This window comes from Cololabis saira, chromosome 18 (genome assembly GCF_033807715.1).
Source record: "Cololabis saira isolate AMF1-May2022 chromosome 18, fColSai1.1, whole genome shotgun sequence".
NCBI classification, from domain to species: domain Eukaryota; kingdom Metazoa; phylum Chordata; class Actinopteri; order Beloniformes; family Belonidae; genus Cololabis; species Cololabis saira.
In genome coordinates, this window is record NC_084604.1 from 15,254,772 (window position 1) to 15,274,489 (window position 19,718).

Genomic DNA, 19,718 nt, shown 5'->3' on the forward strand with positions numbered 1-19,718 from the left:
CTTCCTCTGACACATACTCACTCTGCAGCAGGTTAAAACAGGAAAAAAAAAGGGATGTTTGTGTAGAACAAGATTCTTTTCTTATACCAGCAATAAAAGCTACTGCCACATGTTTTATTGTCAATGTTATCAGAATATCTGTGATAACATTATCACCAATATTCTGACCTCGTCGAACTTGCAGCCAATCCGGGTTGTTGTTGGCATGCTGTGATCATGTAAACCAGGAAGTGGCTGAATACCTTGTCCACAAATGAGGGAAATGCTGACTTTGTAGCTTAGATGAAATCTCTGTGGCTTTGTGAGAGAACTTTGGCAACTTGTGCAGATCCCTCCCAAGTCCTTTATCCACCAGGAACTATAATTGCAGGCATAACAATCACTAACCTTATCATTCAGCCTTCTCTGCGTCCGGTTTCATTTGATGTAAAGAAGACCAGGTGATCTCATGATAAAGCTAATTTAGAGGCGGAGATATGGGGATGCTGTTCTGGACGTTTATGGTACATCACAACTCATGTAAGCACAGGCCCTTTTGAGCTCATATTAACATGCCCTTGTCTCATATTTTACTGTAAGCGATAGTCGGGGATAACACCTTTAGATTCAGTCAGATGTAACCCTAACCCATTGTCTGATTACATCTGTGATGATGTAAAACTAGTTGATTTAATTCAATCATTTCAGCTGGATGCCGTGACGGTTGTTGGCTTAAACTTTGTGTGTACGTCAGCAGGGGATTTGAACTGATTGAGCAATTTCTTCCCGCCTTATTTAACCCGTTTTCTTCCCCCCAAGTGCGTCCGTGATTAATATCTGTTATCTGCAAACATTAAATCAGTCACCTAGCAACTGATCCAAATCACAGGTCATGACATTACTGTCAGGGCAGTTGTTTGACTGCAGCACTCACCTTTCAAATATATGGCTTGCTGAAATTAATTGGATTTCATCATGCGTATGAAGTTACTATTAATGTAATTTGATAAGAATCTACAAGATTGAGACAGATTTTCATACCAGTGTGTTTACATACTGTTGTAATGCCCTTTTCAAAGGTTACCCTGATACATCTGGTAGATCTCATTTTCAATCTCCATCTCTGCCAACCGCTTCATGGCAAACATGTAATAATATATAAGGTCTTATGTGTTGCATGGAAGAAATCTGACCCCCGTCTTCTTTCTCCCCACAGCCAAACCCTTCACCTCCAAAGTGAAGCAGATGCGCTTGCACAAGGAAGACTTTGAGATACTTAAGGTGATTGGAAGAGGAGCGTTTGGAGAGGTAATGTACCATCTGTTTTCTGCTCAGTGTGACCCTGCAGCGAACCATTACCACACACGCTGAGAACCTGCAGCAGCGTTTCCCACACAGGCTGCCCTTGAGCCAGCCGCCCTGCTATATTAACAGTTTTCACAGTATATTTGGAAACCTTCTTTTGCATTTTTTTCAAATTTGTTTTCGGCCAAGAGAAAGTCCGGTTGTTGTTCGGGAGATTACCACGAGCATCTTTTGTATCTCCACATACAGGCTGGCAACAGTTGCCAGGTTGCCTTTGTGGCTGTCGTCAGTGTTACTAGGCTACTTCCCCGCCGAGTGTCTTGTCCCCTGAAAAGACTGCATTTCCACCGTTGTGGACTGCATCTCGTGACTGTAGTCTTTGTTTTTCCTGCCTCTTTGCATGGGTCAGAGCCACTCCAACCAGACTTGGCTGCAGGTTCAGAATCGGTTCATGTGCTGCTCGGTGAAACTCATGGAGGCTGTTGGCAGCTGCAGTCCATATTAGTGGAGCTGAATTTATTTGTTGTAAGAGCTTAGAAAGGTGTGAATGATACCCACCCTGGTCAGCTATGACACAAATAAGGTCCTTAATAGTCCAGGTAAACGGTTTGTATCATTTTCTACTGTTCAGCTTGGACAGGAGGTTTTTCCCTAAAGCACAAACTTTACAATGTTTTCCCAGAACAATAGCTACCAGTAAAAGATTACCTCGAATCCTCGTGCCTTTTTATAAAACTTGTAAAAGACAAGAGTGTTATTGCGTTAGATAGCGGATTACTGTCTCCTGCATTCCATTTGCAGTGCGTATTGTAGGTCTGCTGCATATGCGTGACTCTGCTTGCTTCACAAACTGTGAACATCTTCCCTGCCAAACAACCCATGAACTTCAAAAATATTAGACCACCTATCGGTGTGTGTTTGTTTAGGCTTCATGGTCTATGTATGCCTGTAGGGAGGCTGAAAGTCGCGTGTCACTTGGGTTTCAGGTGATGATGTCAAAGCTTGGGAATGCTGGAAGGACAGGTATTGTGCTCCTAAGCCAAGAGTTTTGCATAATCTCAGTGTCTCACAAAAAGTGTACGTTTTGCAGGCTCGTCTGAATCCAACATTGATTTTCTCTTCAATGCCGAGTAGTTTAAATCACCTGTAAATTTTATACCTCGCAGCTGTACCAACAAGTTAGCGAAATTCTTTTTCAAAATAGGTGGAGAGTGATAGAAGTTGTAGAAGTGATGGATGGGTGAAGGAGAAAGAAGCGGCACACCTGCCAGCATGTAGCTGCAGTACCAATTCAAAATACTAACATGCTTGCTTGAGCTGCTGCAAGGAGTGCCGGTATGTGCAAGTGTGAGTCATGTGACTGTTTGCGTTTCAGGTTGTGTTCGGCAATGTGGTAACGCCGCACGAATGCTGCCGCTTGTAACTTTCCAGTGGCATTTATTACGCCCGCTATGCTTGTTTGAGTCAGGCCTGGCAGGAAAGTTAAAAGAACTTGAGAAGCATTGTGATCGTCCTTGGAGCTACTTTTTAGTCATCTCATAGAAATCCGTAGCGACTTCCTCAGACTTCGGCTCACTACACAATTAGTCATGGTTTCTGAACTTTGCGTTCTCATTTCTTTTCTGTCCCTAAATATAGCCCCAAAATATTGCAGGAAGTTATTTATCGCTTCTGTCCATGACTATGTTGGCAGGGGTTATCTAAACAGTGCCATATCCTTTTTTATTTTCCATGTGAAGTCTCTTCATTTGGTTTTGTCAAATAAAGCATTTAAAGGCATTGAATTTAAATTTACCATAAAACCCCAACAAAGGCAGACCGTCACAGTTTCTTGCATGTTTGTAAGCACTGCCACCTGAAGACAGCTGGAAGGTGTTGCAAACTAAAGAAAGCATTTGCAGTCATTTAAGAAGTTAACAAACGACGATTCCTGCATTTTTAGAGCACCTTGGGGAATATTTGTCTTTTTGGTTAGTTTTTTTTTGTGGCCCTTTTTTATTTACTAAATTTTTTGTAATCACAATTTTTCCTAAAACTGGTTGTCAGACTTGAAAAACGGAGTTAGACAGAAGCTTGGAAAACAAAGTAGGAATAAAACAGTCGAGAGTCAGCCAGACAGCAGTTTGAGTTGAGGATGTTTTGTTTTCATCCTCCCTTTTTTGCAAAAGCAGGCAGGAAGATGGTGCAGGTGCTTGACGTTGTGGAGCTCAGCTGATGGATGGACCCGGGTGCGGTGGCCCGCTGTGGTGGGGTCCCATTATGACGTTAATGGGCCGAATAGTGCTCAGTACTGTTTTGGTGGTAGTTTAACCCAACATGGGGCCCAACAATGCGGAGGTTAATCCATCAATCCAAATGTGTAAAGTTTTTAACCTCCGGGCCGCCAGTGAGCAGCTGAATAGTTGGATTTGGCTTGTTATGTAGCTACTTCGGCAGATATCAGGTGGATTTTCAGCCTTAAAACAATACCTCAGTTGTTAAGTAATTGGATTAACAGCTTGGGTTTGTTTTATGTTTAAAGCAATTTAGGAGACACAGCCAGATATTCTGAAGTGACTGCTCGAACCAGAAAACCCCCACAAACACATACATTTAGCCAGTGAGCACTGATGAGAATCATGAAATAAACCATGCAGTCAGTCCGTCTTGCTCGGGCCCAGAAAGTAGACCAGATCAGAGAGGAAGGAGGACAACAAGACGGGAAGAGTAGATGGAAGAAAGGACAAAAACGGCCAGGACATGCCAAGAACAGTGCACTCCCCCTGTCCTCCTATCTTCCTCTTCCTTTCCTCCTCTCCTCTGGCGAGGGATCTCTGGGGGAAATCCAAACACTACAGGAATGTTATCGTTGTATTGCATTAGCAGCATTCCCCTGGTTAGTTTAATGGACTGCAGACCCCTCTGTTGCATAGAGCCACTGTGTTTGTGTCACTGCTCGTCCCTCTGTTAGTGTTCAGATTCCTCTCTCTGTTTACTTGTGTTTTTATTTGTCTTCTCCATCGATGCATATTTGCACGGAGGATTCCCATTTTCTTTAAGGTGGTCGTAAGACAACAATTCCATAGTTTTTTTGGTTTGTTTGTGGTCCGTCATGCCAGTGTATTGGAAGCAATGACAGATATAGGTGAACCCACAATGACTTAAGCTAGCAATGATTTGTCAGAGTGACTTGTGCAGCTCCTTTTTTGGCAAAATGTGAAGCCGGAGCAGAGCAAGTTTATCAGGGCAATGTTTAACAATTAGCCGTGGTTGGAAAGTTGCTGTTATTACACAGTTAAGATAGCACAGTAAGTGCACATATTCAAAACTGTCTAAACTCTACAGCTGAACAAGAGACGGTGTTGATAGCACTGGTAAGTGATAATATATCCAGCTTGCCTAATGTGAAATCTATTACAAGCTTCCGACTACAGATACACCAAGTCTGGTGCTAATACAGAATATCCTATTGAAATCACGCTTTATCCACTGACTTTTGGAGTATGAAATATTAATCAAAATCAGCATAAAAATGTTTGAAATGTTCACAGTAAATTTCAAGTTAAATTGTGGACTTTACAATCGGCTCATATAGTTCCTTAAACATTTTTAGACAGAAATACCAGCATGACCTTGATATTATAACAACTATATAATAAATTATTATTATATATATATATATATATATATATATATATATATATATATATATATATATATATATATATATATATATATATATATATATATATGTGTATATATATATATGTGTATATATATATATGTGTATATATATATATGTGTATATATATATATATGTGTATATATATATATATGTGTATATATATATATATATATATATATATATGTGTATATATATGTATATATTATGTATATATGTGTATATATTATGTATATATATTATGTATATATTATGTATATATATATGTATATATTATGTATATATGTATATATTATGTATATATATATATGTATATATTATGTATATATATATGTATATATTATGTATATATATGTATATATATATTATGTATATATATGTATGTATATAATTTGATGTTGCACACAAGGAAAATGAAGTATACCTGAACTTCATGTCATTCAGAACACAAAGCAGAATATATATACGGAACTACAATGATCTTTTCTTGGTTATATTGCTTTATTTTGTCTGTCTGGAGCCAAAATTGAAATCAGAATTAAAATGTGATAAATTGCACAGCCCTAATGTGAATTACACACATTTATCTAGGATAGTGGTGGGAATCAAAAAACATGCTCTACCTCTGCAATGTTTGTGTGGTTCAGTTGGTTCCAGCTGCTGATCAGCTGATACCACTGATCTGATTCCAGGGAATGCCTCAGCATAGCGTACTGATACATTTTCAACTTATTCCAATTAGTAAACACATGAGTCCAAGGAAGGTGCTGGAAAACAACAACCAAAATGTTGGCTTCAGCGAGGTCTGCCTGTCCCTCCGCTAACTTCTGCTTTTCCCAGTTTCGGGTCGTGGGGTAAGAGACTTAGACGGGGTAATACTGTGGTGTTGCCAACCGAGCCAGCTGAGGATTATATACCCCCACCAGCTTGTCCCGGCTCTGCTCCGGCTCTGCTCCGGCTCTGCTCCGGCTCTGCTCCGGCTCTGCTCCGGCTCTGCTCCGGCTCTGCTCCGGCTCTGCTCCGGCTCTGCTCCGGCTCTGCTCCGGCTCTGCTCCGGCTCTGCTCCGGCTCTGCTCCGGCTCTGCTCCGGCTCTGCTCCGGCTCTGCTCCGGCTCTGCTCCGGCTCTGCTCCGGCTCTGCTCCGGCTCGGCTCCGGCTCGGCTCCGGCTCGGCTCCGGCTCGGCTCCGGCTCGGCTCCGGCTCGGCTCCGGCTCTGCTCCGGCTCTGCTCCGGCTCTGCTCCGGCTCTGCTCCGGCTCTGCTCCGGCTCTCTGCCCAGTTAGACTCGCCCCAAGCGCATCCCTTGGGAGAAATCCTCACCAGATGCCTGAACCACCTCAAGTGGCTCCTCTCAATTTGTACAAAATGCAACTCTACTCCGAGTCCAAGTCCAGCCAGTGTAGCCAGGAAACTCATTTCCATTCAGCAAAGTTAATCTCATGATTAAGAGACCATCTCCCTGAGGAAAATCCAACATTAAAACTGGGCAAGAGACACTAATGAAGAAGCTGATTACTGGTGGAGTTTGTGTCTTCATCGCTGCCACGACGTCTGTAGTGTTGTGGCCGTTGCAAGTACTGCATGGTGTCATTAAACTGTACAGAACGTCAAAATAGAGTCAGACAACAAAGCTGTTTTGATTTGAGAACTCAGTGGCGTCATGACTGGTACGATTGATCCCATCACAATCGATTTCATAAACATCAGTTATTGCATTGATCCGATGATTGGGAGGAAAACGTCAACCACCAGTTTCCTATTCTGGCCTTGATTATCTTCCATAAAAAAGTAAAAGCGACTTTGAGTTTTTGTGATTCCTTCAAGATTTTGGCAGATTTGGAAAAATCTGCACAATATTGATCTGTACATATTTACCAGTCATTGGAGTCAATGATGAGCAGGGTGTTCTTTTTTCCTGACTACAAGCTTTTCTAATAGAAAACATGACTCAGATTTAAATATGTAGCATTTTGGGATGTGTGTAAAGAATGTGAGTGGGACTTCATGCGCTGTCTGCCAGCCGTTTGGGTCAGCGCCAAAGCTGTCCAATAGTGTCTATGGTCACTTCCTGTCCCTGCTATCAACTATCTCTGCTCCATCTCCTCCAAGCCATCCCCCAGTCTTATTCCTTTTTTCACTCTCTTTTCCTGTTCCTCTTATCTTCGTTGCGGGTTTTAAATAATGCCTGATAGTGTTCTCTTTAATCTTTGAATTTACTTTCTGCTCCGTGTTTCAGCATCACTGACTCCTAATCTGTCTTTATTTTAAGAAAATTAACTGAGCCGTGTTAACCATTTTCAAAATTGCTACTGAAATATGATAACACTTTAAATCATGACTGCGAAATGCTTTTCTTTCCTTTATTTTCACATTAGATAAGGTAAATCTGGGTTATTTTACTTTATTTGATGTGACACTCAATTTAAAGCGGTTGTTTTTCTTTTTTTTGCAGGTTGCTGTGGTAAAAGTGAAAAACACTGACAAGGTATTCGCCATGAAGATTCTCAACAAGTGGGAGATGTTGAAGCGAGCAGAGGTTAGTTTCCATCCACAGCTGTCAATGCTGAGAAGCATGTTGCAATATTTTGTGAACATTTAAACAAAAATGATGATGAAGGATGACTGATTTAAATAAAATTTAAAAAAGAATGCCCATTGTAGAGGGAAAAAATGCACAGCTCTCGTTTATTGTCTTTGAAATCAAACCTCGTTTGATAGAACATGTGACTGCTTGAGCTGCGGGTGGATATTTTGGAAGTCCTTCATCTTCATGCCTCTTACATCACAAGACAAAACTGGTCCTTGATTGAGTATCAGATGCTGCGTAGCTTACTCTTACCTCACTCTCATTAGTTCGATTAGTTCAGACGGCCTTGATCTTTTCTGATCAGAGCAGTTGGGCTGACTGTTTGAGGCATGACACTTTCTCTCCCCTTGTGCATCCAAATACATGACTTATGAAACTCCTCAGTGTCAGTTGAGCAATTGGTCTTAAACTTACTTTAGTTTTGGTTTCAGTTTACTTGACATTTATTTTTTTTCTGAGGAAGCTAATCAGCCATTGCAACAAATAATCTCTTATGTCTCAAAGCACATTGTTTTTCAGGGATGTTACGTAATTACACTCATATCTTAAGATGCATGTGGATTTATTGAAATCCAGTAGGCAGAGCGTGTCCTGATCACGTGACTTACTGTAGAAGTCTCCAAACTTGGAGGTCAAATAAGATGGGTTTATGTTATGTAAAATCTGCATGTCTGAAGTTATTTTTAGTGTAAAGATAATTGTATGTTTCCTCAGACGGCGTGTTTTCGGGAGGAGCGGGATGTGTTGGTGAACGGACACTGCCAGTGGATCACCACCCTGCACTATGCCTTTCAGGACGACAATAATCTGGTAACACTGGCATCTCTTTCCTCCATACTCTGACATTGGTGCAAGATTTAATGGTAAAAATGAGATGGGAATGTCTTCTTTTTCTCACTAACCAGCAAATGCAGCCGCTTAGAAGCTTAAAACGCTGATATATCCAAACTTTCAGGGCCCAGTCGCCAAGAAGCATGGTGTGAAAGTTACAGGAACCGACTTGTTCGGGCTGTAAGATGCAGAAAAAACAACCACAATGTTTGACACAACAATCCTAATCATGATTATGATGCTAACAAAAGCTAATAGGCTAAAAGTAAAGCCAGTAGAAATCGTTCTGCAGCTTCTGCTCTCTCTTTCATTGTTGGTCAAGGCGATAAATACAGTTATAGTTGTAAGTTTGACAATTGGAATTGGCCTAAATTGGCAAGTCCGACTTTCAGAAATCAGAATCTGCAAAGTAAATTACAATCTATACGCCTTTAACCTGTCCTGTTTTTGGACATGTGTTTAAATAATGATAATACAAACAAAATATTATGTTTAGGGCTGCAGCTATCGAAGATTTTGGTGATTGATTATTCTATGAAATATTCCATCGATTAATCGAGCAATTGGATAAAACTTGCTTTTGCTTTATTAAAGCCCAATTATAAATATACAATAGAAAACAAGACAGATTACTTGATTAAAAACAACCAGAACTGTAGCAGAGCGTTGGGAGAGCTCTGAGAGTTCATCCAAACAGGAAGCTCCCGTGTTGCTCACATGAATAAATTGTCTCAACTCCCTCGATTCTCCAAATCACGCAACGGCTGTCTGTCCCTCACCAGCGACAACTCTGTTTTATTTTTAAACACATCTTTTAAACAGTGTCTATTTATCCAAGAGCTCTGAAAACAGAGTGGATTATAGTTTGTGAGGCTTATTTCTCGTGTGGATTAATGATGGAAGTGAGGCTCATTCTGGCTGTTATTTAGTTTCACACTGCTGAAAGGGATTGTTGGTGAAAATTAGATAATTTTAGTGGTAACTTTGAAACATCATAACTACAATTTAAGAGAAAAGGTAACCCTCCAACTTTCCCAAAAATATTTTGTGGTATAAAGTACCAAAGAGATTCCGGTTTTCTCAAATGTTCTTTTATTCATTATGTCTCTTAAAGGTATAGTTAATATCCATATAGTCTAACAGCTCCATGCTGCCCTCACCTTTTTGGGCTGCTAAGATCTCTTTCTTTAAATTATGACATTTGTTTTTCCAGACAAAACTAATTAGGGTATTATTTATTTCTTTACAGAGAGATTGTTGAACAAACAGAGAGAGAGAGTAGGATATTCAAATTTAGAGATACCATCTGCTTTACTCAGAAGAACTCTACCTAATAGGGACAAATCTCTTTGAAGCCACATATTGAATATGCTTTTAGTTTTTTGTATTTTAGGTTTAAAATTTTTTGTTTGACGTTCAACTAGATTTTTAGAAATATGAATTCCGAGATATGTTAACATAACACTTTCTTTAACTGGTATTTTACATATTAGTGTTTCATTTGTGTTGTAGAGACATACTATTTCACATTTTGTCAAATTAAGTTTTAACCCTGATGCAACAGAAAAGGTGTCTATTGTGGGCACTGTCTCTATTTGTTGTTTATTTTCAAAAAATAAGACTGTATCGTCCGCTAATTAGTTATCCTAATCTCTCTCTCAAAAATCTTTAAACCTAGAAGAACATTGCTCTGTCGAATTTGTATTGAAAGCAATTCCACAACTATTAGAAAGAGAAATGGAGAGCATGACCAGATTACCTTAATTTACCCTGTTTGACATTGCATTCCTGCGACGTGACTGTTGCCCATGTGCACATTGCAGTGTCACGCTGCAGCAATATATCGTGCCTTTTTTCTCCTTTTGAATCTCTGGAGCAGCCCATAGTAACAGCTTTAGTGTTATTCATTTATACTCCAGCATGAGTCCTGGGAAGCTACCAGATGCTGACCAGCGCATTCACTCCCGAACACAGAGTACAATGTGTTTCTGAATTGTAGGAAGTTGGGCAACAGAAGTATAGCGGGCCAAGAAACTGCTCTGTAAAACAGAGTTTGTAGTTGGGCAGAACGCCTGAGCCCAGCTCTTTCTCGCCTAAACTGGCTGCCGGAGGCCGTCGTTCCCCCTTTAACCCAACAGTTTGTCCTCCCTCCGTGACCCTGAGTTCAAATGCCAGAACTGCTTGTCATTCCATTTCTCACATACTTACAACAAATGCTGGACACTCCTCAAAGCTTTGAAATATGCACCGCTGCCAGTCCAGCCGTTTATTTTTAGACAAATCCTGAAAAGTGAAACTATTTAGGAGTTGGCTTTGCCTTTGCAGATATGATTTTATTTATCCACACACACACACACACACACACACACACACACACACACACACACACACACACACACACACACACACACACACACACACACACACACACACACACACACACACACACACACACACATGATATATATATATATATATATATATATATATATATATATATATATATAATATATACACACACAAGAGACAAAGTTAATGCAAGTAAACACAAAGTGCAGTGACAAAAAACTGCATTTTGTGTTTACATTTACTTTTTTGTCTAATTTGTCTAATATTTACATTTGTTTGATGATCTGAAACATGTAAGTGTGACAAACATGCAAAATCAGGAAGAAATCAGGAAGGGGGCAAACACTTTTTCACATAACTGTGTGTGTGTGTGTGTGTGTGTGTATATGTATATATGTGTGTATATATATATATATATATATAAAAATAAAATAGACCTTTTTGATGTCTGAAAACTGTTCTCCATTTGCATTTGAACTTGTTTTGTGACTGTCTCCAGTACCTGGTCATGGACTACTATGTGGGTGGCGACCTGCTGACTCTGCTCAGCAAGTTTGAAGACCGTTTGCCAGAAGATATGGCCAAGTTCTACCTGGCTGAAATGGTGCTGGCCATCGACTCGGTTCACCAGCTTCACTACGTCCACAGGTGAGGTCCCACATGACGGGAGGTCTAAATGTAAAATAAACACATTTACGAAACAGACATCAGCGTAGGAGTGAACCTCCACAGCTACTCTGTCAAATTAGCTGCTGCTGCATTTGGAGAGTATTCATATTATAATTATTGCAACAGAAATGAACAGAATGAGGTAGGGAACAGCTGTCTAGTATAGAAGTCCCTACAATTAACAGAAGCGGAGAAACATTAGAGGTGTCAGTGTAAAGTCCAGTATGTTGCTCATCCATTTATTATTATTAATTATAAGCCACCTGCTCATTGAAGGACACCATTCCCTCCCCTCCCCTATGCATGATTGTGTATTGATTTGGTGTGTTCAATAAGATGAAAGGTGTAGATCTAACGTCTGCGAGGAGGACAGCCGGAGGACTGAATCCAGAGTTGTAGATCCCAGAGTTCAAGAGGGTAAATAAGTATAAATCTGTGAGTGGGCTGCCAAATGTATTTGGAGGGCTGTTGATGTACCCGGGCGGTCTTCCCGAGTAATATCAGCGTGTGAGAAACCCCGAGACGTGTGAATGAGGCTCTGTGTAGACAGCTGTGTACGCACCCGCCGTAGCTGCAAGAGCTGCAACTGGGATTTACTGGACAACCAAAGTGGCTGCATCTACGGTTGTCCCCATCAGGATTCTTTAGCTCCTGATCTGATCCCCATCACTTGAGTTAAAAATGCTGCATAGATTTAAAAATTATACATTTAAAGTAGGGTTGTCTCGATCATGATTTTTTAGCTCCCGATCACTTGAGTTTGAGTATCTGCTGATCCCGATTTTTCCCGATCCGATCACTTTTTTTGGCTCCCGATACATTTCCTATACTTTTCAGATACATTTTGGCAATGAATAGTAAAAAAAGAAAAAAAAAAGAGGACTAAAACTAAATTATCCCAAATTTCTTTTATTGTCCATTGGAGAACAACGTGGACATATATTTCAACAAAGCTTATCAGCACTGGTGCCACAAAATGTAAAAACATGAAATTGTAAACTAAAACAAAAAGTGCAGAATAGTGCAATAACAAATAAATAAATTTAACTTCAAAAGAGGTAGTTGAATGACATCCAGTCAAACTCACAAACACAAGAAAATGAAAATACTTTTTGGCTTAACCTTAGTGCAACATTCTGAATGAATGAAATGAATAGCAGAAGCTTAATGCAACATGAACGTATATAAAATTTCACAATTCAAACATATAAACCATGTTAGTTTCGCTTAGTGACGCCGACCGGAAGTGACGTTAAATTCAACGATATAGAAAACGATTTAATATATATTAAAAACATTAATAACAAGGTATGTCCCGATACTTTTTTGGCCGATACCGATGTTTTGAAAATGCCGTGATCGGGCCTGATCGATCGGGCGGCCGATTGATCGGGACAACACTAGCTGCACCCATACAGTTTGTCTTAAGAGAATAAAAAATCAATTTAAAATAGTTATTTTAGGAAATGTGTGGAAGCATTGACCTTTTTATTTATATGGATCTCTACCAAAGAACCCCTAAAGTACATGAACAGCAGTGGCTATACTTCAGACTCTCAGGTCAGCTGCTGCTCCTCGTGTCAGGCTCAAGTCCCCCCCGTCTCCAGGTGGAGACGTACTTCCCAACCCAAGTACCTCAGAGCGCATTGTTCAGACTGCAGGGCTTAGCCTGGGAACCGGCTTTCTCTGTTGACATCGATGCCAGAAGATGCCCTTGGGAACAGGATGTGAGGCTCTTCGAGACAGGAAGTAGTCACACTGGCATGCTAACATAATTACAGTGTCGCTTTCGCCCAGGGCCTTGTCACAGTCATCGGAGAGAGGGAATAACAGAGAGATGTGAGATAAGTGGAAAAGAAGGAGAGATCAGAGAAGGGCTCAGATAAAGCAGGGCTGGGTGGTATGTTTGGGAATGTCTGCAGTTGCCCGCTGCAAAGACGGACGTATATACACATGCTGCATGACAACAGCGGAGTCAGAGATTATGTACGTGTATAATGGCACTTTTCCACTAGCACCTACTCGGCTCTACTCATCTCAGCTCAACTCGGCCTGGTTTCTTTTCCATAACAATTCAACACCTGGAGCAGAAGTAGGAGGATTGGAGTGAAGCTGCTGTGACGTATTTGATTGTATGATCTAAATGGAGAAGACAACAACACTAAAGATGTAGAACCTGGAGGAGATGATAGATGTGCTGCTTTGTCTGTGGCTTGTGTTCGATATCAAGTTAAAAAATGAGAGTGAGAGAAGCTTCAAGCGGCAACGCTTTTTAATTTTTTAGTTGGTCTCGGCGCTGCTGAAAAGTCAGCTGGTAGCTTCGAGCAGCTATGACAGAGCTCCTGGTGGATCTGGTCGTTCCTTATCGTCTAAATCCCTTTTTAATTCTCTCCTCAGCACCAGGTTTATGAACATCTGCGCCTCAGAGTTGGATCATGAAACAGACTTTTGCGCTGCCATTGCTGGTCGAATAAAGTGAAGAAGGAGCCGCCGTCAGAGTCGCTCTTTCTCTGATGTCACATCCTGACTCAGACGTCTGACTCCAACCCCCCGACCAATCTGTGGCGTGTAGTGTGATGATGTCAGATACAGCCGACTCAGCTGCTTAGAACCTCGGCAGAATAGATACAGAAAAGTATCTACTCGGCACGTTAGACCCCTAGTGGGAAAGAACCAAACCCAGTGGAGGCGAGCCGAGCCGGGCTGAGTAGGTACTAGTGGAAAAGCGCCATAAATGTATGAAAAAGAGGGAGTGCAAGAGAAGAAAGTGGGGAGCCACTAATTGCATGGTGTTATCTGGGGGGGTGTGGGTGGGGTGGGGGGGGTTGGTGGCGGCAGGAGTGACAGAATTGGATGTAGAGAGAGGACGGGGAGGAGGGAACGACTCTGTCTCTCTGTCGGTCCCCCTGTGGATGCTTTGGGACAGTAATGATGGGTTTGGTAGGTGTGTGGGTGGGGGTGTGGTTCTGTTACCCCCCCACCCCACCAACCCCTCCCATGCTCTTACTGACACACACACTCATGGAGGGTGGAGGCAGCCTGGCAAGTCCCCTGAGGAGGGTGTGTTCTGCTGGCAAGTCCAGTCTGATGGGTGTGTGTGTGTGTCTGATGGGTGTGCGTGTGTCTTTGTCTGCATGTGCATCAGGATGTATTTTTATTTCAGTGATATGTTTTCGATGCAAGTTTGTTTCGTATTCAAGGCAAGTTTATTTCAACACAATGTAATTCAAAGTGCTTTACATCAACATTAAAAGCGGCAAGACGCAATTAAACAGTAAATAACAAATAGAATGATAAGAAAAGAGGTAAAATAATAAAAAGCACAAGTTGTTAAAAAGTAAGGGCAGTACATTACAGCAGGTAAGTGTCTCCTGGATTTATATGTAAAAAGGTTTTACAGCAAAAATATACAACCCAGTGATAGAAGGGCGCTGAACTTTTTACATGGAGTAAGAAGAGCTAGATTCAAATAGTAAAGCCTCTGAGATCTGAGATTACTTTAAAGTAACAATTTTTTTCATTGAGATTCATTTTTTTGTTTGTTTAAACATTGTATGGGGGGCCTGGAACACGTGAAGCACAATCACAAATATGGATAGGTTTCTTCACAATCTTTTATCTATTTATCTTCCTCTAAAGACTTGGTGTCTGTTTAACAAAAAAGAAAAGAAAAATCCAAACTGTATTAATTCTTTACTTCATGTTGAACTCGACGGCGACAATAATGACCGTCTGCTCCAAACTGGGACCGGAGAGGTCATTAAAAATCCTGCAATAACCCTCAACTTTTATCACGGGCATAACCAACCAAACTAACCAATTTAGGTCATCTATTGTGCACTATTTCAGTCGAGCTTTGTTTTCCTGAACTTATCGAAACGCTGGCCCGTTGAAAATGAATTCTTTCAACCCTGTTGACACTGATGAAGTTGAAAAGAGGCCAGATGAAAGAAACGAGGACCAAAGAGCCCCGAGGTCAACCTTCTGTCCCCTTCAGCCGAGTCCCACGAGAGGCAGCGTGTGCGAGTCAGATGTAACAGGGGAGAGTGTGTGTGTGTGTGTGTGTGTGTGTGTGTGTGTGTGTGTGTGTGTGTGTGTGTGTGTGTGTGTGTGTGTGTGTGTGTGTGTGTGTGTGTGTGTGTGTGTGTGTGTGTGTGTGTGTGTGTGTGTGTGTGTGTGTGTGTGTGTGTGTGTAATTTATTCAGTGGTCAGTGATCTGCGTGGCCTCCCAGAGGGTCCTGACAAATGTTTCAATAGGCCAAAGCAGCGGGGCTTTGTGCTGCCTTGCACCACATCTGCCCAAACCGAGAGACTCTTAAGAAAATTTGCCAATTTGTTGAGATGATCAAAAGAGGGGAACTAAAGTTGCTTTCGTCAACGAAAATTATGACTAAATATCGTCGTCAACGAACCTTTATCACCTGAGGAAAACGAGATGAGACGCAACGAAAATGCTGGTCATGTGATGATAACGATAATTAAACATATAATGCAATATCGTAGGCAATAAAAACGAGACTGAAATGTAGATTACAAAATAAAAAGTTTTTTTTTTTTTATGTTTAAGCTGCGCAGAACTATTTCTGTTCTGATCCAGAAGCTGATCTGGTGACATCTAAAGTTGCTTTTGTCAACAAAAATTATGACTAAATATCATCATCAACAAGCCTTTATCGCCTGAGGAAAACAAGACGAGACGCAACGAAAATAATGGTCATGTGACGATAATTAAATATATAATGCAATATTGTAGACAAATAAAAACAAGACTAAAATGTAGATTACAAAATAAAAACTCTGCTAAAATGTGTCTTCATTTTCGTTGACCAAGACGAGACGAAATGTTCTAACAAAGATCCTTGATGTCCATGTTTTCAGTAGTTTCCTCTGGTTTAGTTCTGCTGGGTGACGTTAGTCCTCAATCCCAGTCGCTGCAGCGGGGAATCAGATCCAGAAGATGCAGCTGCAGAGTTAGAGGCTGATGCCGTTAACGCAGAGCTCTAGGTTCACGTCAATTAAAAACAAAGTTACATAGAGAAACACAGGGATCTTCTCTGGGGCTGGAGAAGAAGAAGAACCATCTTTGGATACACTTTCCTACATAGACGTGGAAAAGAAAACCCAATGTGTCGTCGAAAAAGAAAAGAAAAAGACGGGGAGAAATGTGGAAAAAATAAATATGTTGTGAACTCAAATTAGAGTCTTCTGTATCTGGAATGAATGTATTCTTGAGTCTATAAGGTAACAATTATATAATAATAAGATAACCTTGTTTGAATTGTAAAATGGGTTTGGCTAAATACAATCTTTGACTAAAACCATACTAAAATGATCCTGGACAATTCTGACTAAAATAAAACTAAAATGCTCAGACTTTTAGTCGACAAAACTTGACACGACTAAAAGGAGAATGAACGTGACTAAAACTAATAAAAACTAAAATAATAGCTTGACCCAAAGACTAGACTCAAACTAAAATTGAAACGGGCTGACAAAAACAACACTAGTGCTGTGAATGGATTTATTTATTTATCGGTTGATTATGTGTGAGCTCTGGAGTGCCCTATTGATCGCAGCCTTTGTGTTCATTCCTATTGATCTGGGCCATGTGCTTCCTCAGAGCCCACTGATCATGCTAAAATCATTGTGAGTCGCACACATAGACCCTTCTGTTCCCCTAATAGTGCTGATAATAGCCCCGGGACAGAAACATGGCAGTCACCTGCTCTTCATTAACCGGCGTAATTCCATCAACAATGATGTGCCATTCAGAGATTCTCCCAGTGATTGTTGTTCCAGACTTTAATACACTCCCTCCTGATGTCTAACGGAGGAACGGACGCCGTTTACGCCGATCCGGGTGATCTGGACTCATCTCCTATTTATAGACCGCAGGAAAACGACACTCTTCGGAAATTGATGCTTAATTAGAAAGACCAGCAGAATTGCAAATATTGATCTCAGGGCGTGGAACTGATCCATTGTGCTTCCCTTTTTCTATTGACGGGATTGATAAAATGTCATCTTGTTGTATTTATTTTTTTTAAGCCAAATAGGAATCAGAAAAGTTGCACATCTAATAAAGAAACACACATGCTCACATCTGATTTGATCGCTTCATAAGTGCAGCTGGCGTTAACTGGAACTCTGATGTCTTGAATTGCAGAGAAAAGTTTTGTGTGTGTTTCATTAATGCCAGAAGTCACGCCGGCAGCAGAGCCGTTAGTTCACAACGCTCCACCAGAGCCATGTGGACGTGCCTGGTCCTGGCCATACTGTGTGTGTGTTGGCACCCAGATGGCTCTCACAGATGGATGCTGCGGTCTTAGAGGAGATTACCTTCCTCTATTCCCGTCCCTGCGATGCTCCTTAAGACCGCCGGAGCCCTGTGACGCAGTCGCCCGGTCAGTGTAGCATTAGCCTAGCATGTCTACGGTTGTGTGAGTCAGCTCCTGCTCCGTTAACACCCACCCCCTTCCCCCCCACATCCCTCCCTCCCCGTGTGCTTTGATGAGGTGTGGCTCTGCGGCTGCTCTGACCATCACTGGGTTAATCAAATCAGACAAAGACAAATCCTCCAGTGATCACAGAGTACATCTAGATGAGGAGAAAGCTCGGGGTCGGGGGGGGTTTGGGAGCGTCTCCGGTGATGGATGTTGGTTGAGAGAGGAGGAGAGGGGAGCAGCCACGCGGGGGCTCGGCCGACCACTAAGTGGTTTATCAGCAGAAGTCCCCGTCCCTCGCCCCGATCAAACATGTGGAGAGGAAAGGGTCAACTCATGCTGTCTGCTCTTTGGCAGAACCCGGAGTGTCGGCAGCAGATTACACCTGCACATGTACACCTACGTACGTACGCACACCCCCACAGATCCATGTGCTGGCAGCCGGAGTCCTCCTTGGTCATGATTAGGGCTCTACACTTCTTTTCTGGGGATCACAGTTCAGTGTAAACACAACCTGGAACTGCTTTTTTCCTTTACTTTAAAATACCCATTGAGGTTTAAGGTTGTTTCCATGTAGTTAAACAAAAATGGCAGCCTTTTAACTATCAAAGTATGTAAAAACTTAGATCATCAACATCCCACATTCAACCTGTTCAAATGAATAATTTCAGGTGTCCACATTTTATCATTATTGAGAGAGATCCTAACATCTGTGCATCTCCATGCTAAATATCATGTTAAAATCCTCAATCTGATTCTCTAGATTATTATTCGCTTTGTGAAACTTCTGTCCTATGAAATGGGTCTGGTATCGTCCCATTCACATGTTTTTACACCTGTTTTAGACCCGGCGTGCTTTATTGGATGATCAAGGAGCATCCAAGATCCAGCGGTCATTCTCCCGTGTTTTTACTCTACTTTACACCATTTTTGATGTCTTTTGTTGCTGCTAGTCTGGTTGTAACTCTGCCCACATCACATGCGTCATTTCTATTATTATCCAGTAGCATCCAGAGTCCGGTTCTGGATCCGGTGGCACTGCCGCTTGAAAATCTGATTCCAATCCAGAGAAACCAGATATTTTTTTTGCATCGCAGAGGAAATGAATTAAAATAGCTGGCCAGCAGAGTTTTAGTAGTCAAGTATTAGATTTGCAAACCTGTAAATTAGTAGAAACATGGCTTCTTTGAGCTCTCTTGCATAGTTTGACCTCTTCATATACTTGTTTTTTCCTCTGTGAAGTTTGTGTTATTCTAGATGTAGATACTCTGGTTTCCATTCAAAACAAGTTTCATCTTTAGGGAGTCATGTCCGATCTGGAGGTCGTATACGAGTAGTCAGGCATTTTAATGGTGGCAAAAACAAATGTCATTATGATGCGAAGAAACACGAGTGTCTGTTTATGCATATATGTTTTGGAGCCAGGCTTTTATGTGTCTGTGCGAGACACATAAGTGTGCGTATTTCTTTAATTCATGGTTTTATAGGTTGGGGTTTAGTGGTGTCTCTGAAGAGGAAGGATAGCCAGCCCCCCCCCCCCATGAGATAGGGCTATTAACACTGCTGGAAAATGACGGGGGCTTCACATGTGGCTTTAAAGAGACCTTTGGCTAAGAATGGAAACATCAAAGGGATTTCCAGAACCAACTTATGCCTTTTCTCTCTTTAAAACATGCAACTCTAGCCTGAGCTAAAGTCTCCGGTGCAGCTAAATGTATATAAAAAATATTAACAAGTGAAACGTGGGGGTTTTAACTGATGACTTCCTGAGGTTTTAGCCGGGGAGAGTGTGATGCCTTTGTCTGCTGAATATATCGGACGTCCTTGCAGAGACGGCACAACTTTTATGAGATGTTTGTTTGAGGTTTGTTTGAAGCCAAGTTTGAAATTACAGA

General features: G+C 41.3%; 1 protein-coding gene across 6 annotated transcripts in view; it reads left to right on the forward strand.

The window, feature by feature from the left end:
- cdc42bpab (CDC42 binding protein kinase alpha (DMPK-like) b) overlaps positions 1-19,718 on the forward strand; it is a 90,200-nt gene that overhangs the window by 30,568 nt on the left and 39,914 nt on the right. For all 6 annotated transcript variants that reach the window (XM_061746565.1, XM_061746567.1, XM_061746566.1 and 3 more), the window contains exons 2-5: positions 1,196-1,287; positions 7,397-7,480; positions 8,246-8,341; positions 11,211-11,359. In XM_061746565.1, the coding sequence (XP_061602549.1) occupies positions 1,196-1,287; positions 7,397-7,480; positions 8,246-8,341; positions 11,211-11,359 (421 nt within the window). The remainder of the gene's footprint in view (positions 1-1,195; positions 1,288-7,396; positions 7,481-8,245; positions 8,342-11,210; positions 11,360-19,718) is intronic.